A 24789-nucleotide genomic window follows, 5' to 3' on the forward strand; every position below is an offset into this window, starting at 1 on the left:
ACATCAGACGTAGAAAATTGTGAAATTTCAGATAAAAAGAATGCCTAAGAAATATCCATTTGTTAATTACCCTACCGTTTAGAGAGTTGAAGGCTATAGATTCACAATGTTCCTTTGTCTTCTTATAAATAAGATTAAGAATTTCCACCAAAAAAGACACAAAAACAAAAAAGTTCAGATAACCTGTACTTTATTAATGAATAATAAAATTCTTTGCATTTCTCATCCAGAGAACATAGTGTGCACTTTAATAAATTAATTTCAAAGAAATAATAAAGTTAACATTATCAAGCTTTAAGGCCAGTTGTGTAATAAATTATCGTTCAAGCAATACAGAAATGGTATTATTAGCCATCAAAGCCATATAAAGTCTGTGACCAAGGCGACATAACTTAAGTGAACTGGATGCCCAACTGAAAAGCAGGAGTTTGACTTCAACTATACAATATGCATAGTCTGTAGGCAAACGAGGCCTTTATAGCTCCGTGAAGAAGAAGAAAATAATAGGAGGATTCTCAAGCAATATACCGACAGCAAAAATAGGCATGTTTTCTTTGGGAGGGGGAGGGCAACAATTGCAGTTTTTAAGGTTGTCCCATCTGTGTTTGGTGTTTTGCTTCATTGTTGCTTATGGATTTGGCCTGTTCTCATTTTTAACAAAGCTCAATCAATAGCTACAACTCAAATCTATGTCAATATTACATAAGCATAAACTACAATGTCACATTTCCAGGTCAATCTCAACAGAAACACACTGTGCTTTCATGATGACAATATATTTTATCATACCAGAACAACTTCTGCATGGTCTATAAAACACTTTAAAATCAGTCTACAAGTGTTAGCAGTTGTCATTTGTCAGAAGATAATACTCGCTATATTCTTTTATAGGATGTTAATATTCTAAGAAATGCACTTAACTCTCTGGGGATATAACAGAAAAAATGATGAATAAAAGGACACGAATAGCACAAACAATACATTTTAAGACTTCTGTGACAACATACAAAACAAATCAAAATGACTAACAAAAATGAAGATGGCTGACATAGTTTTTGTGCATAATTCTCATTTAAACACCAGTCAACCTATCTAAAAGAAAGAAAGGCAGCAATACAAACACTGTTTATTAAGACACTTTCAAGACACCAGTTTTTCAAAAATCTAACACTGAAAACATACAAGCCTCTACATCTCCTTAAAGATTAAATGTACCATAATATAAACGGTCCACTTTAGTCATTTTCGAGATAGTGACAATAAAACCCAGAATGGTTAAATATTCTAATTAGGACTGAGGTGAGTGAGGATGAAGTGCGTACCAACATCCTGGTGAAAAGAGTCCTTATATAAGCCACATATAATCTCAATCTAAGATCAGTCTTCATCAGAGAAGTCACAGAAAATATCAATGAGGTTTTTCTAGTTTGATCACAACGAATGGCCTTTAAATGTTGTAGTTTTGTCATAAAATAGTAAGTGGGTTATCCACATAAGTAGCAACAGAGGTTTTAACTTCTATCAAATTAGTTCAGATAATATTGATCATGTAGGCAGACTTTGTTCGTACCGTTTTGTTAAAAGTTTGGAGCAAACATTATTTTGACATGCAGATGGAGGTCTGAGTCACCAGGAAATGCATGAGCACTTTTGAATTACAGCTTAGACATGCAGCATCTCATGCTTGGCTGAGAAAGCCCACTTAAAAGTCTACCACAGTTCAATATTCAAAACAGCTGCATCCAACTTACTGGGCTACTATCCAAACCAAGTGGGAGAAATTCCAACACTTGTTTTAAGTCAGTGCTGATAGGACATTTCTTCCCATTAGGTCTGCTGCATTCAAATTTAGTTACAGTTTGCTGACAGATTAGACCAACAATCCAACCACATCAACATTAACAAACACTTCAGCAATTGTAGGAAATGAAGAAAACGAGATTTCTGTAGTCTGCACACATGCAACCCTGGTTCAACCTTTAAGTTTTTATACTTCAGCTGTTTTTCTCACACCAGGCCTCACCCTTTATTCCCTTTATTTATATTTCGTTTTTCAAACTGTCCATGTAGTGATATGTATGAAAGCATAGAGTAAGTAAAAGATGAAATTTTAAGTTGCCAAAGACAGACAGTGAACTAGCAGAGTGAGTGACTCTCTGCTTCTTCCAAGAAAAGTTCTTAGTCAGTCTCAGCTCTTTGTCATGTTGGCCTTTCTTAGAGTAGTAGTAGTTATTGTTAATGGTCACAACTGTCAGAGTGTAAAAGAGTTCGGCGGATGTGCATGTACATGTGATTGCTGGTTTCACCACGTGCGTAGAAGCTGACCAATGAGTTAGAGTGAAGTAGTTCTGGCTGTGAGACAGTTATTCAGCATTCTTCTTCCATTATCCTTTAATTTGTAAAGTGAAAAGTTAGACTCGAAACTGGGTTTGCTGCTGAGTCAGACTCAGCAAAAATGTAAAATTGTTGGACAGTAACCGTTTCTCACAATGCGCCCCATTATTTGATTGGCATCTACAGCTTTTCCAACAAGTCTGGATCTAGAAATAAAATTAGGATTCCTTCCAAGATTCCTCTTCAAATTAAGCATCTTTTTCTTTAATTTATGATAGTAAATATGAAAAACTTGGTCATTTTTGTATAAAAACAAAATATTGTTTTTCCAGTAAGGTTATTTTCATTTTTGTGTATTGATTGTATATTTTGTCTTACATGAGTATGGCCACTTGCATACATACGTGTACATTCATTTACTGTATAGGCTGTAGTAATTTTAGTACCCTATGAAAAGTGTGTATGCAACTGGGAATAAAAGTGTTAGACAAAATATCAAAACATTGTTCATATAGAAAGGATTTATTTGTAAAACTTGCAACATAATCTGTTTACTGCCCTGTAAAAATATTTTAAAAAGTGGCTTCACCCACAGTGGTGTTTACATACAGTATGGAAATGTGTGTCTGTCAGTAAGTGTGGTTATGCCAGCTGTATGTGTGAGGACTGACTGAGAAACTCTGACTTTCCTTTTGGGTGAGGTGCAGCCTCCTCCACAGTCTTTAAAAGGTCTGAGGTGCTGCTTCCAGGTCCCTGTGACAGGAAGTCGAAATGTTCCTCTGATGTTTGTAATTTGCACTCTCTAATAAAGAGTTTTGTATCATCCCAGTTGTTAAGATCATCATGGGCAGTGCTGCGTTCGCTACCATTGCTGCTGCTGCTGTTGTTGAGTGCAGAGGAGAGACCAGGGGCACGGTTGGTCAAAGGTTGACTGAGGTTCTGCACAGAGATCGACTTCCCAAGACCACCTTCCCAGTCTGAAGCCCTCCCATCTGGGCTCGAAGAGAGAAGCAGCAAGGGCTTCACCTCAAGGCTCATGTGCCTCCTCCAGACCCCCTCAGCTTTCAAGCCAGGCTTCTCCCGCAGCTGAACCGTTCCCTGGCCAAAGGCTGCCTCGTTGTCACCTTCTTGGTCAGAATCCACACCGCATCCTACAACAACAGAGGGGCCAGAGCTTTCCTCGTCCACTGCCACTCCATCTGTCAGATCATCTGAGATCGGGTCAGCAGGGCATCGGAGGTGAGAGGGATGTACCATAGGGGGGAGTTGAAGAGTGAAATTCCCCGTCGAGGAAGGTGGGGGCGGCAGATCAGGGAAGTGTGCTTTTTTCGGGGTACCATTGGTGGTGACCAAAGTTGGATAAGGGCTATCAGGGGGCAGCAGAGGTGATGGGGAGAGCGAGGCTGTGGATGGTGGATAGGATGGAGGGGCTGAGTCCGGAGGAGCATCATCATCAGCTGGTGCCAGTATGAGCCGCAAGCCTCTCGGGTTGGGATTGAGAGAACGACGCATGCCGCCACTGTTGTGTCCTCCGCTTCCAACAGGCTCACCTCCCTGATGGGAGGGAAGATCCCTGCCAATGATTGAGGTCGGGTAGTCCGAGTTATGATGCTGGTTCTCCAGCTCAAACAGGGGGAGGGAGGAGAGGGTGAGTGCTGAGGGGCCTTTCTGTAGGACTTGGCGGTAAATATCCAGCAAAGAGTCCAGCTTTGATTCAATGGAAGTTACCTAGGCACAAAAGAAAAGAGAATAAGAACCAAGGCTGAAAGAGCTGAATACTATTCTGTAAATTTTCTGGGGGTTTCCAATACAGATAAATTGATACTGTTAAAAGCAAAATTTCACAGGTATTGGTCAAGAGCCCAAACAAATCACCAACAATGTGAGGTAATAAAAGTTTATGAATGCATTTTACATGCATTCTGTGTTCCTTTTTTTTTTTCTTAAACCCACCTGCCTCTCCACCTTACACACACGTCCAAGCATGCTCATGCCCTCTAGGGAGTCTCCATCTGGGTGCAGTTTGTCCCTCATTTTTTTATCCACAGGAATCTGGCCTTTTCCCAAGATCTGATCCACCCTGAGATACACACATACATTAGGATTATTATACTAGAAAATAATGACGTTGTAATATAAGAAGGCATCCCTGCTGTATTTCAGGTTATCTGCAGTCAGACAACAAACCTAAAGCAACGGAAGGCTAAGGTTAGGGTTAGTAAAAAAAAACCCACACATGGCTTGAGTGAATTAGTGCTATAGTATAAAAACAACTATGGAAAAAAAGGAGGAAAATCTATGGGAAACTCAATTTTAGGATCGGATGTAATACATTTTGTAGCAGTTTGTTTGTGTTTGCATTTTTTATTTATTTTTATTGAATATAAAGCATATTTAATAAAAAAAAAAGAAGCTCTGAGTGAGCTGCTTCTTGCAGTGCTTGATTTAAATTATTGTCAGATTATGTCAGAGTATTCATTCAATGGCTGTCTTTGTTCTCTGACAGTTAATTATGTTCAGTTAGTGAAGTTAATTTCCATACTTTGAGTTCCAAAGTAATGCACAGGTGCCTGTTTTCACTCAGGAAAAAATAAAAAGCACATCCAAACCGCACACAACTGCATACAAATCAGCAGCATTCACATACAATAATGTTTCCACTCTCTGATGAAAGGAGAAAGAATGAAGTGTGGAAATACAGATGAGATCTAATGTGATGTCAGACAGCTGTGTTTGGGTTTGTTTGCATTTACTTCAAATATTTATGTGTCAGACACGGTTAATAAAAACCTTACCATGTGGATGGAGTTTAACATATTAAAATCATCAAGTTTTGGGTTAAAATAAGGAATTGAATTGTACTGGAATTTAATTTGCCTTTCAGTTATTGTCAAAACCTTCTGGTATTAAGTACATGTTCTACTGTAAACTCCAACCATCTGGTTCTGCGGGAAGGTTAATACATTTCAGATATTTTATATCTGCTCGCAGTAACCCGATTGCCACTGCTATAGCACTTATTAGCAGCTATGGCTGCATGTGGCAGGATTTTAAAGTCTAAAATTAAATTAAGTGAAATAGAATAACCCTGAGCCAGAAAGCTTCTTCATGTGGTTGCTGTAATAATAGTGTAGTGCAGGAGAGGACATATTCCTTGGCTGGGTGCGACCAGAGTCTGCTGCACTGGCCAGTCTGGAGATAGGAAAAAAACTGGATCAGGCACTTCTCTCTGACTTAACACCATGAAGCTTTAAGCACAGGTACATAAATGAACAGATACACACAGAGGTGAAGGATGGCATTTTCAAATGAATGATTTTTTGTTTATGAGGCCGCCTAATGCCGACTGAAACACAGGTCGACTGGCAAAAAATAGTATTTCTCTACAAGGTGATTCCTAAAATGCTTTTAGTCAAAAACATGGCATGTTTCAGCATGCTGTGCAGTGTGTCCTGCAATTAAGGAAACTGGACAGATAGAGGACAAAAGAAGAAGCGGTAGGCCTAAAACCATATCTACTGCAGAAGAACAACATTTAAATGTCTATCATTAACAAATAGGAAAAAAAACTGTACAAAGACCTGACACAGAACTCAAGATTTGCATCGAGCCCTTCAGTTAATCCAGCTATTGTTTGATGTTGCCTCATCAAAACCTATCTCAGTAGAAGGGTGGTAGTCAATAAGCCATTGCTAAGGAAGGGAAAAAGGGAGAAAGCAAGAACTGGTGTTATTGAGTGATGAATCCAAATGAGAAAAGTTTGATTCAAATTGTCAGCGGTCTATACTGAGGAGGTCAGGAGAGAAGAAAACACTGACTGTACACCTATTTATAAATAACGTGGTGGAGGCTCTGTCTTGATTTGGGGCTGCATTTCAGGCACTGGTGTTGGGGATCTTATCAAAACTAAATTACAAATGCAGATGAGTACCATCAGATTTTAATCCACTGTGCAATACCATGCGGAAAGCAATGGCTCAATTCATCAGCTTGACGATGATCCCAAACACACTGCTAATGCAGTCAAAGCATACCTGAAAAGAAAACCACGCACCATCATAGACTGTAGGATCATCTGGACAGAGAATAGAACTAAAGGCAGCCAACATCCAAAGAAGAGATTTGTAATGTCCTTCAAGAATCTGGAAAACTATTCCTGAAGACTGCTTTAAGAAAATACTAGAAAGTTCACCTAGAAGACTTCAGTCTGTGCTGAAGAATAACGGTGGTCATAGTAATGTGTGGCATGAAGCTATGTGTATGCCATTTTGACAGACTTTTCACCTAGAAGGCCTGTGTTTTCTATGTGTCCACTTATTAAGTCAGTGAAATGATTACTGCACCAAGATTGCTTCAAGTATTAAGATAAGTTATATTTGTACATTTGGCTGAATTAGTTCAAATACATCTAAGCATATGCAAATTCAAACTGGCTGGCAAAGTTAGTAGGGAAGCGTTTGGCAGAAGGATCAGAAAAGGGGGTGAGTCTAACCCCGGTGTCGACCGTTTCCTGCTGGTCTGGCTGTAATATAAATGCAGGGAGGGAGAGGAAAAGGTCTTTCCACGGCTGCGCAAAGGCCTTGGAGGAGGACCCACTACAGAGTCTAGTCTGGGAGAGAGAGGGAACACACATCTACACATATGTATTTAGTTTGGAAAAGAAATATGTACTTAAAAGAATGTTAAAGTTTAAAGTTAATTTATAATGATTTTCTGTGACGTGCTATATAACCTATAGCGTTAGCTCGAATTGCAGCAAAATCAACACATAGCAGCTCAGGTTATTGATACATCTATAAATTCCTTGATTTTGAAAGCAGGAACACAGAAATCTGTCAATATCAATCAATGTGCATGCCGTTTCCTGACCTGGTCTGAAGGCTCTTGATGCGACAGAGCATATCCAGGTGACCTGCAGAGTACTGCTCAATCACGTCCTTCACATCATACGGACGCAGCGTCTCCTTAAACTTCTTCTTTGCTACGTGGAACTTCATGATCCTATACATGCAAAAGACAAATACACACACAGTGATTGCTGGGAGTCAATTTAAGTGAAATCTAGGGTGTAATTACTAAACACCACCATTAGGTGGCAGCAGTAAGTTTGAGAAAACCTACAGAGAGGTTCTTGTGCTTCACTGTTGATCTTTTCTTTTTGGAGTGTAACAAAGATAACACAAAATTTCAAATACTTTCTGAAGTATCTGATGGAAAACCAGTGCGTAATGGCGAATTTGTGAAACCTGAGTGTAATTTTCTTTCTCCTTTTATTTGGTGAACAGAGCCGCTGCTGAGTAATAATATTGATCCAGGTAAGGAGATCTATGCCTCTTGGTTCATTTAGAGTCCCCAGTGGTTTCTGGTAGTTTCCCACTGCCTATTTTTCTCACTGCCTAAATGGAAGCAGCAGTGACAGATGACCCTGTGTAATAACAGCCCTGACAGAGGAGGGGGTCTCCAGCCCTCAACCCGACACCCTGGGAAAACCCTGGGATCTGGCTGCCCATGGAGAATGGCCTGCTGAGTGTGCAGACCAGCCAGGGTTAGGTGGCAGCAGCATAGCTCGTAGATGGGAGTTTATCTGTGCAACTGTATGTAGATCTAGAAAGAGATGATGATGGTGATAGAGGGGTTTAATAAGCTTCATTATACAAAAGGATGATATAAAGTCTTTGCATGTAAACCCCTAAACTTGACAATAATCCAGATCAGATAAAAGAATGATTGAGTGGATACTGTTACTGAACTATCAAAAGGTTGACAGAATGATTTCATTCGCTTAAAGAGTGGATTACAAAAAGATTCCACTCAAACTGTTACATAACTGACTACTCTCCATTAGGCCACAACGATAAAATCTGGTAAATGAAAAATCTGACATAGAAAGAATACAATTGAGTTTAAGATCAATTGTAAGATACCTCAGAAATGCATAAACAAACTTATAGCAAATGCCTGGAGAAACAAATGTGAGGTTCTAAAGGGGTTGTAAGTATACTTACAACCCCTTTAACCATTTATATTAAGTGCATGTGCTTATTTTTCCATAATTCTATATAAAGATGACAACTGAACAGAAGGAAAACAAACAAAAAAAAAGCATGGAACAAAATGCAGGGATACTAGCAGTGGCAACAACTATTTGAAGATGGAAAACTGAAAATCATAATTTGGCTTTTTATCTTGTATCAATAATTCAGAGCTTTTATTAAGGGCATGCCAGGGGTTTCAGGTTTTCACACATGATTCATTGTCTTTTTATTACTGAACTATTATTGAACCCCTGCCTTAAAAAGCTGATAAATGTAAATTGTTTTAATGGTTTTTAAATGCTGAATTTATCCAGTTTTTACCTCGTCAACAATCTGTCTCTTTATTATATGGAAACAATCGAATTCATGATCTATAAAATTGAGGCAGCAAAATTTTAATTCTTAGTAAACCATAGAAAATATAGAAACTACAGCTAAGTAGGCCATTTAAAAAATACTTCATTCATATATGAAATTAGACATTTGCACAATGAAAAAAGGTGAGAAGAAGCGGTGGAGTGAGAGAGTCATCTGGTGCCAGTAGGATAAACACTTGTTCACAGGGTGCCGGTGCCAGTGAAAGAGAGCAGGCTCAGCTAGAACACATCTACACACTATATTCATGCACTATAGCAGTCATAAATACGGGTCAGTGCCGTCACATTACCAGTTGATTGGGAAGAAACTCTTGACTTTAGAGAGCACAGGAGAGGTAAAACTACTAAGATAAAAAATAAATATGTGATCAATAGCAGTATTATTAGTTCCAACATGCAGGACATATATGTAAAAGTAGACAATAAATCTACTCAACAATTTAGTTGGATTGCTGATAAAGGGTAATCTCAAACTTCATTTCAATAAACCATTATCTTTTATAACCAATTATAAATAATGGGTTTTATTATTAGCACAAACACTTTAGTTAGTCTGATTAAAAGGACTAATTTAGCATTTTGGAAAATATTCTCACTTGCATAATTGTTAAAATTAGTACAATTTAGCATTTAGCAAAGAAAAATACTAATAACATCATCCTCTTTAATTTTAGTTATTATTACCGTTACAGTTTCAGCACCAGCAGCTTGTTACACACCAAGTGTAGACTTTGGAAACCTGGTGCTTCTGTGCAAGAAACTGCAGGAACATTTTCTGGCATGTCTTGCTTCAGAAGCCAAAAAGAGCTCATTTGCCACTTTTTCATCAACAGCAAAAAAAAAAAAAAAAAAAAAAAAAATACAGCTTAAGTAAGGGTCAGCCAAATAGCATCACCAAATCCCTACTAATTGATTTTCCCTGAAATTGCTTAACATTCGATTTGAACTTGATTTTTTCCTATGCCTGCTTCTGAGAACTACTGGTATAATATTCTGAAGTCTACTAATTAGTTGACTGTTGGTCTGCTGGCGGGTGTATATGTGGTAGTATATAAAGAGTTTCAGCGTTCTGCTCTATTCGTAGTTTAATCAAATATTTCTGTTAGGTTTAGACTTTCTGATTTATTTTCTAGTGCTTCAGAATTATTTGGCACAGGGTTAGATCTTTGCATGTTGTCCTTGTACCTGTACTGCTTCTCTCCAGCTACCCCAGCGTCCCTCAGCTTCTCTGCTGGTTAAGTTAACTGGCAATTATAAATTGCATTTTCTCTTCACTTATATTTAACTTCCTATTTTTCACCTGGTTTTCTGTTCCCCACCTGCAGAGGTTCTGCAACCAACCAAAGACTCTACTCCCCACAGTTTAAGAACCACTGGTATAATATATTGCAGCCTGTAATTTAGCTAGCTATTTGTCTGTTGGCTGCTCTTTAAAGTGCATATATTAGACTAATCAGAGTTTCATGGTTTTGTTGAATTGGTTCAGACCGTTCTCATCCCCAAGGCCTCAATTAAAGCTGTTTTGTTAAAAGCTTACGTGGCTTATTAAGTCAGAAGGTGTCCTTTTGGTGGGTTGTGCTCTTATGGCATTAGTGAGATGGGGCTGTCACTCCCAACTCATCAGCAGGTTTGCCAGGAGCATATTTTAAACCAAACCCCAATCTTTTACTGAATTTAGTTTTCAGTGCCTAAGCCTAACCAACAGATGACAGTGAAAGTAACATGTAAAAAAAAGCTAATGAGAAAAGCACAAAGGTCCCAAAAGGAAATCTGTGAGATCCTCTTTCCTTACAAACATGCAGCTGTCACTGCCTCCTAATCCTGACTTTGTAAGGACCATTATCTATGGTGACACTGACACAGCTGATTCTAACGCACTAAGACTCATGTATACTGCAGAGGCACAAAGACATCTCAAAAAATGGAATTATATTATACCCAGGGATCCAAATGTGCGACGTGCAACATCACTGCAATCTCCTACCCCTAACAAAATGATGTTTCCATTATTGCTGCTTTGAACTAGAGCTTAGAAATAGTTGTAGTTTCAGGGTTAAGAGTATATGATAGAAGATAAAGGTAGCCCACCTGACACCACAGATGGTTTGTGCACTGCTTTTAAAAAAGGCCTAAATTTGAAATTGTAATTTTGTTGCCATTTTTTAACTAGACAGCAAGACAACAAGTGGGTAGAGCTCGGGAGTTATCATCTTCACATTTACCAAAATATGTGATTTATTTTATCAATCTTGCCATCCAGTTCTCTAAAAAGCAATTATATATCTAAAGTGTTAAACAACAAATGAAAACAAAAGCTGTGAAAAGTGAGACGTGACTGAGTTTTGGCACCTAATGTGAGTGAAGAGGATAATGGATAAAAGCACGATTTTGGAAAGCTAACTGCAGAAGTGACCTCCCTATCTGTCTTATTTTCGTAATAGTACTCCCTATTTTCGACATTGTAAGAAAATTCAATAAAATCTTCTTGAGTGTGACTGCATATTAGCATCTGAATGTGTTTTTGCTGGTTCTTTCTTCTTCAAAAAAGAATTGCTCGCCCAAAGTCTTCAAGCAGTTTGGTGATTTGGGGTTGATTTTGATTACCTCATAAAGCACTCATAAAGTTTATTTGGAGCAGGACCTCACCTGACAGCTCTGATGACAGCCTTGAGAGGTGCTGATAGATCCTCCACAGTAACATCGCAGTGGCACCCTCGCTCATCAAAGGATTCCTCTGTGGTCATGCCTGTGTCCACTGAAAGAAACAGAGTGTTGAGTCATCAATAAATGTTGCTCTGCTGAAAGCATCTGCAGTCTTGAAACTCAAAAACCTTTTGCAACTTTCTGCAAGCTGGAAGAGAAAAGAGTCTGTGAGAATGTTTCCGAATGATACTATTTTGACTTTTAGGAGGTGAAAATCTATATTGTGTTTGGGATATTTAAGACAGGAACAAAGAAACTGACATATTTTTGCCACCTCCGCGATATAAGATGGAAGAGGAGGGTGTATATCCTTGATACTACCGATAACAATTAGAGTGGGAGATGTGGACCTGAAGAGGACTAAATAAGCATTATAAAATCATCAATTTCAAAATTCTATGGAACCTCAAGTTATAGCATTCACAAGATTTTCAGAAAACTTGACCTCTGAACTTAATCTAAAGGTCAAGGTCACTGAGATTCGAACTTGTCCAAAATTTTTAACAGATACACCTGTGGTATAAATTTGAAGCTGCTATGCTGCTTTGTTCTCGAGCTATCACATTCACAAACTTGGGTGTGGGTGGATGAGAAACCCTGGCTTGTAATTCAGTCAGGTTGTGGTCAGGACTCTGTGCAGGCCAGCCAAGTTCTTCCACACCAAACTCGCTCATCCATGTCTTTATGGACTTTGCTTTGCTCTGCTTGTTAGAACAGGATGCGACCATCATAAATGGTTACCACAAAGTTGGCAACATAAAATTGGCAAAAAATGACAACAAATTAAACTGGACATAGCAATAACAAATAATCAGCTATATTAACAATGAATTGTAATGTATGGATTTCCTTAACCAAATTTTTACCAAACTATAATTAACCACAGGGCAAAATGTTTGTTTGAGGAAATGAACAACCTTGGCACAGGAACGATGGCATAGAAACTTGGAAGAATGGATTCCACTAAATCTCTTCTAATCATATAAGTCTGAGTGCAAATGTCACACAGTCAGTTAAAAGACTGAACCTGAAAGGAGGCAGGGCAGTGATCCAAAACATATCTCGAACTACTTCACAAATTTAGGGGTAAGATAACTGGGTTTTCAAATGTGCTACAATACTGTTGAATTTATTTTACTTAACTTTTTTGGGTTATATTTAAGGTAATGTCTTGAAAGGTGTAACTCCACAGGGCATTTTACATATACTCCCATATTTCTTCCATATTTCTCTGAAAGTGTCATTTGTCAGATATTGGTTTGGTTGGTTACAGTAACATTACAAGCTCACCATCTGGGACAGCTGTACGAGGCTGGCTCTTCAACCTCAGAGACGGCCTAAACCGGGTCCGATCATTGAAGCTCCAGCTCTTCTGCACTTTGGCAGGGCTGCCGCCCATCAGTTCTGTGCTGCCCACCATCTCGTTGCCAGGGGAACAGCGTTGGCGGTCATTCATGGACGTCTGCCGACTCTTCATACTCTGACCACGAGGGCTCGCCATGCGGACCCGTTCCTTAAAGCTCAACTTCTGACTGCATGGAGGGAGAGAAGACAAGAGAGAGAGAAAATAGCAGAGGAGCAGAGAAGATGACAGCGGATATGGTGAGAAACATTCATATCAGTAGAAAGGAAAGAGGTAATATAGTAGGAAAGTAGGAAAGATGTGCGAGAGAAAAGACACGGGGGGGGGGGGGGGGGGTAGGAGGGACAGAAAGAATGATCAGATATAGAGAGGAAAAAGTGAAGAATGTGAGTTAAGGATTGAAGTGACAAAGAAAGAGCTTATGTGTGACACAGATTGGGGTTCAGAGAGAGACACTAGGAGAGAGACAAAAAGGGGATGCTGTCAACACCTATTTCCCCTCAGAGAGTGAGAAGAGTTCAGAGCTCAGACAAAGGGCACTGTTCTGTCTTTTCCTTTAGACCAAACATCATCCATCCAACTGACATGCCCAAAACACCAGAACAGTGCCAGACTGCCTACCAAGCCACCAAAAACAAACCCTCAGTGATCCTGAGGTGTTGTAATCGTCATTCGCAGCTGAAGCATAGTAACATTACCGTCATCACCACGGTCATTTTTAATCGACATTAAACAAATGACACCATTATTGAGAAAAAGCCTCTAAAATTTCTAGATGGTGCTTGATCTTTTATGTTTTTGGACAAAATCTTAATTTAGATTTTATTTTCTTTACTTGCAAAAAGAACAAGATTTTTCCAAGACGAATGTTGTTGCCAAATCGCTTCCAGCATGGTAATTAATAGTCACAGGTAAGTCTACTAAAACCAGTATCAAAAGGTTAATCATTAATGAGGTTTTTTGAAGCATATAACTGTTTAATGTAGTTATTTATGATCACATTTTCACTTTTATTTCTATTAAATCAAACAAACTTGGTCTTCCTCTATCACCCCAATTTTTGTCAGGCTAAATAAATACCTAATGATATCACAAACATTTAAAAATGACAAACAAAAATGAAATTCATGACATAATGTTCACATCTTTGGAAACCTTTAAGGGGCTGCTGGGTATGCAGAAAGTTCAAAATCAATGAGATGCACTGCAGCAAACTATTACTGTATGCTTCTTGGGCAAATTGATCAGCATGCAATGCAGCAGATCGATGAGAGAGATGCAAAGCTCCAGCACAATTTCCATGCCAAAAAAAATCATCTTTTTGTTCAGACCACAGTATCTCACCTGAGATTCAGTGATCAATTTACCAATTTATCTACTATTGTTTCTTGAAACTTACAGACCTGTGCAATATTACCATTCCTTTCTCTTACTTGTGTAGCAACACAATTCAGTGCTGCAATGCACAAGCTAAAACTATAAATTATCACTGAGCAATACAGTAACGATGTGATATTATACACGTACTGTTATTAATAAACAGAAATAAAAATCCAATATTGTGGACTGAGACAAATAGTTGGAGAGAAATAGATCTTTTTGTGTTATCATAGTTTCCATCATTGATTGGCATAATGATTTAAATGGGAGGTACAGCAGTAATGTAACAGTGACGTTAACAGTAAATATAGAAGAGCTACATATATGCTGTTGAGAGATAATTTAGGATAACAAGCCCAGATCCATGATTTCCTTATTTTATTAAAGTGTCTCCCTGAGAAACTAGTATAAATATCCATAATTTGCAATTAAATGAAATCAAATTAGGAAAGAGTCGTGACAAGCAGCATGCCATAATGTCAGTTTATTGAATCCTTTTAAGAACAAAAGGGGTTTCAACATGCAATTTGTTTACTGCTGCAATTTTTTTCCTTAATCATATTAAGGAAAAAAAAAAATTGGTATTGCTTTTGAAAATAGTACCTTGTAAAACAAAGTCTACTTCTGCAATGACTTTAGGTGGAATTCCCTTTAATTTTTAATGCAGTAACAAAGACTTGTTTGGGATAGACAGGCAGCAATAGTCAAAGAGACAAATTCCTTTATGGGATAAAAAAATAACCGGGTAAGGAAGCACTGTAAGAAGGCAGTTAAGTGGGGTTCTCTTTGTTCTCCTCCATGCCATTAGTCATTCATTCTCACAAGTTACTCTAAGGGCTAAGGGCAGGGCAGAGAGGATGCTGGGTAGTACTGTAGGTACCTCCTATATTTCCGAGAATACCTTCTGAAGAGCCTTCCATTACTTAGACCCTTACTAGAGCACAAGGGACAGATGAATGAAATGGAGGGAAAGGGATGGAGAAGAAAGGGATAAATAAGGGAGGATATTAAACCTGGAGCAGATTTCAGCTCACAGTGGAGAAATTCTCTACAGTCAATATTGATGCACAGCAAACACAGGGGCAGGGGATATAATTCAAAGAGGGATGGGAATGGGTATAACCACCTGTACTCAGTTTTCCCTCACTTTTGGGAAGACAAACATATTTACAGTACAAATCCAACAAATTTCCTGTCGGTGCCATTGTTGTTGGATCCCTGAGCTGCAGAGCTGGAGTCAGACTGGACATTTATCAGAATTTAAACTGACAGTTTATTAGTACAAAGTATGTCCAACTGAATCTATGTGCAAATACTGCATCCAATACAAGCAAACCAAATCCATATGTTCTGTCTCCTCTCCTCCGTTGTCTAAAACTTTAAATTAAAAGCTGCCATGCTTGCCAGTTTATTTGGCCCAGTTTGAAGTGAATGCTGGTTTTTCAACAGTGTTGTGGAATAAATAAATATTTTCACATGAACAGTGTCATTGCAAAGAAATGTTTTCTTATCAGGAAGGAGGTGAGTCGGCTAGAGATATAATTTCACACTTAAATGATGAGAAATAGTTCTCTGGTTAAAAATAGACAAAGGAAATGTTAGAAAAAAGACAAATTCTTTGGAAGTCTACCTACTACTATCAGTGGGATTGAGTTATACTTCACTGCACATGGAGGTATGAACACACACACACACACACTCTCACACACACCTGTCTATACGCATAACCTAATGATTAAACCGCCGTTAATCTTTATTTCATGTTTCTTTTCACTGCCAATATCCAGCACACTTATGCTCAGCATGATGCCTGCTGTAGCACTTTGTGGTGCGCCTAATGTTTACTACTGCTGGTGTTTACAAGTCTGCTTACACAAAAACCACCAGCCGTTTACCACGGCACCTACCGCCGCCAAACAGCCACAGTTGGCAGTCTGTAAAACCACTAATAACAGAGAGTGTTATGAGTTCCCTTGGTGGAGGAGAACATTTAGAAGAGAAGCAGTGTCATAAAAGTGTGCATAATTATGATTAAACGAGTGTAAATTGTTTCTAAGAAAGGAAAACCTAATTAAACACAGTCTTTTAAACAGAAGGATTTCTGGGGAATTAATGTTGTTGTGAAAGCAACAAAGCCTAATTAAATGCTATTTTGTTTAAGGATGAGAAGCACATTTGCTTGTGTGTTTGACTGAGAGTGTAAACTGTTTTTTTTATATACGTATGTGTGGTGGTGTTTTAAGTTTAAATGCCTTAAAAAGCTGCTGTCTCAACATAAGGTCCCCAAATGTTGCCAAAGAAGTGCTGCACTGTAAAAATTATACTAGCATAATTAAACTCACAAATCTTTCTCTGTCTTTTTCCCCTCTCTGAAATCCTCTATCTCCCCTCTCCTCCCTCTTTTTCAACTTTGGTCTGTCTCTTCTAGACTTGTGTTTGATGAGTTATATAAATACAATCCCAATGGAAAATGTGCGTCATGGTACAGACATGGTACAGGCTCCTGTGTTTGAAGAAGGGTGTGCGTTCATATGCACACACACACACACACACACACACACACACACACACACACACACACACACACACACACACACACACGCAGACACACGGCAAAGACAATCACCATCACAGTTTATGAACTGAGATAGAAAATTGAGGTAAAAAAAATTGAAAGAAAAAACATTCTGTTGTTTCACAAGATTGTTTGAAAGTAGCACTTGTTTGCTGAGCAATTGCTCATAATTAAAAAATTGTCTCCATTACCACACTTCTGCCTACCTGACTTTTAAATTCTGCACAGTCTCTGCACCATATGTGTGCCTGCATGTCTGTATGTGTGTGTGTGTGTGTGTGTGTACCATGTTTACATATCTTTATGGGGACCAAAACTTGAATACTACTACACTTGTGGGGACCAACAGTCCCTTATGGGGACAAAATGCACGTCCCCATGAGTTTGAAGGCATTTTTGAGACTCAAAATGTGGTTTTACAGTTGTTCTCAAATGCTAAAACACAAAAGCCAATCCTCTAAACCAGGGGTGGGCAACTCCAGGCCTCGAGGGCCGGTGTCCCTGCAAGTTTTAGATGTGTCCTTGAACCAACACAGCTGATTTAAATGGCTAAATTAGCTCCTCAACATGTCCTGAAGTTCTCCAGAGGCCTGGTAACGAACTAATCATGTGATTCAGGTGTGTTGACCCAAGGTGAGATCTAAAACCTGCAGGACACCGGCCCTCGAGGCCTGGAATTGCCCACCCCTGCTCTAAACCAAATGACCGGTTGTCTAAACACATTTACTAAATCTAGCCATCATTTACCAATATCATAAACACATGTCACATGAAGACACAAGTCACAGAACACAATCCTCCGTCGTCATAAATCTAAACACATCTTGCCTTGCTAAAACACAAGTTGCAAAAGAACTCTGCTCATCTTCTCAAATGAAAGCTCATGTGATGCAACATGCTTGCCACAGTCAGCAATATTTGAACACAATGAACAGACCTGGCGTGACGTCATTCATTACACACAACGACTCAAAATTGAAGACACCTGTTGCTAATGCTGTGACCACATGTATAAAAGCAAGTTCAGAGTGCACAGTATGCCGAAGATTCCAAACACACAATGGATGAAGGCAGAGTCAGGGAAGAGGAAGTCGATGCAGAGGAGGGAGAAGAGCTGGCCCTGGAAGAAGAGGAGCAGGCCAACGAGGAAGAGGAGCAGGCCAACGAGGAAGAGGAGCAGGCCAACGAGAAAGAGGAGGAGGCCAACATGGGAGAGGAGAACGTCCAGGAGGGAGTGCAAGACAACCTCGCACCATCATTACGGACGAGATGCGAGCAACAGTCATTGACCGTGTCATTGTCCATGGCATGACAATGGCTGAAGCAGGACTAAGAGTCCGTCCGAACCTGAGTAGGTTCACCGTGGCCACCATTATCAGGGCATTCAGACAACACAACAGGTATTGTACTCGTTTGCTTTCTTTGTCACAATAAAGTTTTACAAACCTGTGAAAGTAGTCTATTGGTTTCAAATCAGTTGTGACTGTATTGTAACACATGCCAATTGACAACACATGTTTCTTTCTTTAGAGTTGAAAGAATGCCACATAGAGGTGGGAGGGTTGCCATATTTACAGCAGCACAAGAAACCCTCATTGTGGATATGGTTCGTGGGAACAACCTCATCAGACTCCGGGAGATCAGAGACAAAGTCATTGCCGATAATGTCAACTTTGAGAGCATTGACGATGTCAGCTTGGCCACAATAGACCGAGTTGTCTGGTGCAAAAAGACGCGGATGAAGCAGGTCTATAGGGTTCCCTTTGAGCGCAACTCTGCGCGACACAAAGACCTACGTTACGAGTATGTGCAAGTAAGTATCCATGTTCACAGTACAGTTAGTGGACATACTGTGTTGCTCAGTGGCCTACATTACTTCTGGACAATACTGTGCTACCTGATTGACTGTTGTTCTGAACACCTGTGCACTTTCACATTTTCACAGAGGATATTACAGTTGGACGTGATGACCAGACCTCATGAGTACCTCTTCCTGGATGAGGCTGGCTTCAACCTGCAGAAACAAAGGCAAAGAGGCCGTAACATCATTGGCCAAAGAGCCATCACTGAGGTCCCTGGCCAACGGGGGGTAATATTACCCTTTGTGCGGCCATGGGTTTGGAGGGGCGTGTCCACCGGCATGCTGTCCTTGGGTCTTACAACACCCAACGTCTCCTCACCTTCCTAGAAGAGCTAAAAGACATCCTCCTGGACCGCCAACAAGACCATCCTGGGCCCGCACATCACATTTATGTGATCATTTGGGACAATGTCCGCTTCCACAGAACAAACCAAATCAGAGAGTGGTTCACCACCAACAGTGACCACTTTTTAAACGTCTGTCTGCCACCATACTCCCCTTTCCTGAACCGTATAGAGGAGTTCTTCTCATCGTGGAGATGGAAGGTTTATGACAGACAACCATACACAAGAGAGAACCTAAGGGCAATGGAGCTGGCCTGTGTTGACATCCCAGCGGAGGCCTTCCAAGGATGGATTTGCCATTCCAGGGCGTTTTTCCCGCGGTGCCTGGCAAGAGACAATATAGCCTGCGATGTGGATGAGGTGATGTGGCCCGATGCAGCACAGCGACATGATGCCGCACAGTGATTGTGGTGTGTGTGGTGTGACTAACTTCACACCCTGATCATGTTTTCAGGAGTATTGTTGTTTGCAATAGATTCTTTTTGTGTTACAGTAGTGTACGTACATGCAGGATTTTCTATAGATTTATACTCTTCATATGAAACTCACAAATCTAAATGCCTAATCCTCTGCAGAGATCTATGACGATCCGTTACTGTATGGTTTCTAAAAATATGTAATTATGAAACAAAGAACCTTCTCACAAATTGAGCATTGTGTTTTCAATTGTTTTGCTGTAGTGTGTAATGATGTGTATATTGTTTACATTTTTGAAAGCTTCAAGCTGCTCTTTTGGTGTGAAAGTTTGAGTTTTGCAGTGGAAAGGTGTGGTTGTGTTTATGTAGCTTTAGAAAAGGGTGTTGTGTTTAGACATTGGGGAACATGGTGGAAACATTTGAAATGTGTTTTAGCATTTGAGAAAAACCATAGTGTCATGGTTACAATTAGGTTATGGTTAGGTTAGAGTTAGGCATTCATTTCTGATGGTTAGGGTATGCAGGTAGGGAAAGCATTATGGCAATAAGATGTTCCGACTAAGAAATGAAAACAAGATTGTGTGTGTGTTTCGAAACCTGTCATTCAGTCTATTTCAAATTTGCTAAGTATATCGCCTGGGCCCTGAGGAATTTCAGTGTCTGTTGTTGTTTGAATTGAATTGATATACCTTTATTAGTCCCACAAGGGGAAATTTCATATTGTTGGGTTGAGTGCTAGTCTCATTTGTGACCTCTTAATTATGTCACTGTTTTAGTTCAAATCAATGAACTGCAATATATTAGCAGAATTTCCTAACAGTGAAAATAAGTAAAGGGTGACACTGCACATCTGGTTTTCTTTTATCAGAACAAATCAGCCTTGATAATCATTAACTGTCCACTATTGCTCATTACCCTTTTTATGTTGTATCGTAACACTGCAGCACAGCCTCTCTCTTTTTGAACAGTTTTTCTCCTCTCCAATTCATCTGGGCAATATTGTACATTTAGCATATGTCAAATCAAAACTATGGCTAGATTCTGTTAAGTAATGTGAGGGCAAATAAGGGTTCAGTCATTCCATAAATCAATAAAGAAACCAAGAAACTGAGCCTTTTGTCTCTGCCCTTTGATGTCAGCTGCAATCTGCAATAAATGTCACTAAACAAAAAAACCATCCATTTCTTATTTGTCAACACAATCAAATGACAAACGAACTAAGACTGGAGTAAACAACCAGCTAATCCAGATAAGAGCAGAAATCAGTCTATAAAATGTGTAAGTCATTAAACAATCGTCTAAATAATCGAACAATTGTATCACATGTTAAGTTGTTTACGTGTTTGTGTCTTTGTCAGTATGAGCTGAGAGTCATACAAACCTGTAAGTAGCCTCGCCCTGCTCTTTCCTTTAAGGGTTAGTGGGGAAAAGAGGAGAAAAAGGGAGAGAAATCAGTAACCCAGCAGATTAAATGAGGATTGTAAAGATGTTGCCATTAATGGATATGGGAAGCATCAAGCCAAAAGGAGGCAAAAGGAAATAAATTTGAGTCCAATGGTTTAATTACTTTCATCACATGCAAGCAGCCATGCACCACAAGGCTAAATGTTAGGTAAAGGATAGACATGGAAATCAGAAAAGTACAGTCATGGTTTTTTAGGACTCTATGAAGTCCTGAGAAAAAACAAAGTACACCCTCACTGCTTCTACAGTAACTAAGAGGATAAGTAGCAGCCAGGTGCATGTGACTAACTGATCATCAGTAAGTGTGACCACCTCTATAAAAGAAGTATTTTGGCAGTTTCCTGATCTGGATCATTCAGCTACATGTTAACACAATGCCACAATCTTCTCAAGAGTAGATTTCAAAGCAAATTCAGCGCAGAGTTAGACCCTGCAATGATCAGCAAAAATACGCACAAAAAAGAGCTACATGTCAGACTCTACAGGCCTCAGTAAGCATGTTAAGTTACAAAAAACAGCTAAAAATCGATGGCTTATTTAAAGTGTTGCCAGAGGAAAGCCTCTTCTCTGTGAAAACATTACAACACCATGGTTTAGCTTTGCAAAGTTGCATCTTAACAAACCAAAAGACTTAAACAATTTAATTTGGAAAGACTAGGCTAAAGTGGAGCTGTTTGGCCATAATGCGAAGTGCCATGTTTGCAATAATCAAACAGCATATTACCACAAATACGTCGTACCAACTGTCAAGCATGATAGTGACCATGGCAACTTGCACTCATTGAGTTGACCATAAAGTATACCAAAGTATTCTTGAGTGAAACATGAGGATATCTGTCTGACAGATAAAGCTTACCCTAAACTGGGACACGCACCAGTGCAATGATGCCAAGCACAAAGTAAATCTATGAAATAGAAAACAATCAAGGTGCAGTCAAAGTCCACACTTCAACGTGAATGAATGATTCAATTCACATAGCGCCAAATCCCAACAACTGTCACCTGAAGGATTTTTAAACAAATGTCCACAAACCTCACAAACTGAAAAATTCTGAAAAACATGTGAGAGGCAGATGTGAATAGAAAATGATTAACTTAAGTTACTGTTTCTGAAGGTGGTTCTCTGAATCATGGGGTGTACTTTTTTTTAACAGGATTGCATACAGTCGTGTGGAACCTTTCCCCCCCCCCACAAGACTGGTTGTATACTGGCACAGCTTCAAAAATGCAGGACAAAACAAATATTAGTACATCGCAAAACTCACTCATATTCATGCCAGCTCAATATTTCTGTCTGACTTGCTGAAAGTAATGTGCTAATTTTACCCAGGCTGAATTCATAGTTTAATTAAACATCAAGTCAGCTAGAATTTGAATTAATAGCATCTCATAATCTTTGGCATCTTTTAAATTTGTGCTACAGTCCAAAAAATTAAAAAAGTACTTTCTTTCTTTTTAATGTTGAAATGACCTTTGCCTGCATTTTCTTTTAACCTGTCTGGCAGGCATTTTCAGCACTAAATATTTACAAAATGTACTCAATAGTGAAAGTTATGCCATCAGCAAAACATTCCAGAGTTTGGTATGCTTATGAAAAAAAGAACGTTACAATGATTCATAACAATGAGTTATGCAATGAAACAGCAGCCAAGGTTACACCAGAGGAGGTGAACACACACCAGGTGAGGAGGAAAAGATGAGAAGGAGGGCTGAGCAGCAGAGGCCATGATTGTAAGTCTGTAAGTTGTTACCTACTTGGCGGGGCTGCAGGTATGCAACGCCTTCAAATGAGGCTTCCAGGTAGCAATGGAAACCGAGTTCTCATCAGCAGCATAACTACGCCAGACACACTACGTGCAGAGTCAACAGGATAAATAAAGTAATGATAAATCGAACAATAAATGGAGCAAAAAAGGGGTGAGGGAGGATCATATAGGTTGGGTAGGAAGTGAGAGAAGAAAAGTGAGGAGGGAAAAAGAAAAACCTGATTAGTTTTCGGGGGGAGTGTTGATGCGGTGCGGTTGGGGGATGTTGAAGGGAGGTGGGGCAGTGATGGTGGTGGTGCTGGTGGAGGGGATACATGCCTGAGGGGGGGGAGAGCGCTTTGGTAGTGGTGCCAGGTGGCTCTGAGGTAGGGACGAGCACCGTCGGTGGAGTACATACGCCAAGCTGCCTGGGTGGGGGAGGAGCAGAGATGGACAAGACACAAACACATTCACATGTGCACACGCACGAACACACAGAAATGACACAAACTTGGTGAGGAAAAATAGACTGAGGTTTATGTGAAAACGTAACTTCCAGTTTAAAAGCCTGTAACCACCTGGCAGATATTGTGGAGGTTGTCCGTACAGACATGAAGAGTAAATTGTGTCATTTACAGTCACTGTAGTTAATTTGACATAGTTTCTCAAAGATATGAACAAAAGTGTGAAACCAGTGTTCTAATGCTATTCCATATTAACTTCTACTTAGGCAAGGAGTTTTTAAACTTTTGTCAAAGCAATGCTAAACTACAGAGACAGAGTGCAATCTGTTATATATGTCTAAAACATATCTGTATAAAATGCAAACATGGGCTGAAATGCTAACAAAAAGCATCAGGTTTGCTGGATTTCACAATATCAAAGGATTATTTTAGCACCATATGGCTATTAGCTGTAGGAAATCTAATGCTAGCTGGCCTAAGAAATATAATAAAATTAAAAATATCTTGGAGGCCTACCTTGGAGGAATATACCAGATTGTATTTGACCTATCAGTGAGAAATGTGCCTTCTACCTACATAAGCATGTTGACTCTCAGTTTTCCTATTTTTGCTTTTAATATGGTCTTTATAAAGGTTCAGTCATTCCTGTATTTATTTTTTTTAATTTCAGCAGCTTTTAAAAAACATTTGGGTTTCTTTAACCCGTCGTAATACTTTCACACAAACATCTGCTCTTAGGCATTTATCAGTTTATTGCTGGCAGATGGAAGTGACAAGGAGACACAGCCGCCTAATACAAAGAGTGTGGAGAGCCGTGAATTGTTTTCCTTTTAGCTGTGCATGGATTTAATTGCTCTTTGTCGCTATGGTGATTGTACATCAGAAATTAAATGGCTTCTTGGCATTTAGATAGATAGATATAATTTTATTTCGAACATGCAAATATAATTGAAATAACAGCAGAAAAAACAAAAAACAAAACTTAAAAATCATCAAGTTTTCATGTATATATCTATGTCTACAAAATATATGTGCTTTTAGTTTAGCATTTAGGCTAAACTAAAAGATTAGGACACCTTCTAAATTCAGTGCAGGAGAAATATTAAGTGCAACAGACTGTTTAAATTTATCTATGGAAATCGCGTGTTTGCTGGTAAAGTTATCAGCAAGTTGTAACAGTGGGGCAGGATGAGACATCAGTGTGTTTAGGGTGTTTGTCAGAGCCAGTGATGGACACAAAGTACTCTTTATACATCATCTTATTTAACTGAGCCGGTCATACAGTCTTCTATGCCAGATTAACAGTGAACCTAATTCAAAAGTAATAACTGATGAGGCCACAAGCTGTGTGCCACCTATCTTTTAAAGGTTGCTTCCTTTACATCGTCAACCATAATTTACTTGCAGCTGACTCAGCCTCCTCAAACTTGCCAGGTATGGTTACAAGATTTCAGACATGACTTGGAAAACCCAAATATAAACACTTCACACAGACAGGATGGAAAATTAACACTGACCACCTGCCAAACGCTAGTCAGTTTTGGCTGCTGATTATTATGTGGACAGTTTTTTATCATTTATAGATTCAATCTTGTTCTGAAAATTACACAAAAAGTTATTTGGCAAAACGACCATGACAGATGTTGAAATTTCGAATTGACCAGCTGTGAAGGCTTGAGGACAGTAGTAATATTCTGTTATGCACACACAGAAAATAGCGATTAAAAG

At 39.2% G+C, this 24789-nt stretch overlaps 1 protein-coding gene across 1 annotated transcript in view; it reads right to left on the minus strand.

Annotated features, from left to right (window-relative positions):
* Positions 1–173: 173 nt before the first annotated feature.
* Positions 174–24789, minus strand: part of kcnq5a (potassium voltage-gated channel, KQT-like subfamily, member 5a) — a 116651-nt gene continuing 92035 nt past the window's right edge. Inside the window, exons 8-17 of the mRNA XM_080288167.1 lie at positions 22937–23025; positions 20770–20796; positions 15073–15126; positions 12740–12981; positions 11393–11501; positions 7204–7335; positions 6827–6943; positions 5422–5526; positions 4288–4414; positions 174–4062 (exon numbers count right to left, since the gene is read on the minus strand). Of these exons, the coding sequence (XP_080144293.1) occupies positions 2977–4062; positions 4288–4414; positions 5422–5526; positions 6827–6943; positions 7204–7335; positions 11393–11501; positions 12740–12981; positions 15073–15126; positions 20770–20796; positions 22937–23025 (2088 nt within the window). The 3' untranslated portion in view covers positions 174–2976. The remainder of the gene's footprint in view (positions 4063–4287; positions 4415–5421; positions 5527–6826; positions 6944–7203; positions 7336–11392; positions 11502–12739; positions 12982–15072; positions 15127–20769; positions 20797–22936; positions 23026–24789) is intronic.

The sequence above is a fragment of the Astatotilapia calliptera genome, chromosome 13 (assembly GCF_964374335.1).
Source record: "Astatotilapia calliptera chromosome 13, fAstCal68.1, whole genome shotgun sequence".
NCBI classification, from domain to species: Eukaryota; Metazoa; Chordata; class Actinopteri; order Cichliformes; family Cichlidae; genus Astatotilapia; species Astatotilapia calliptera.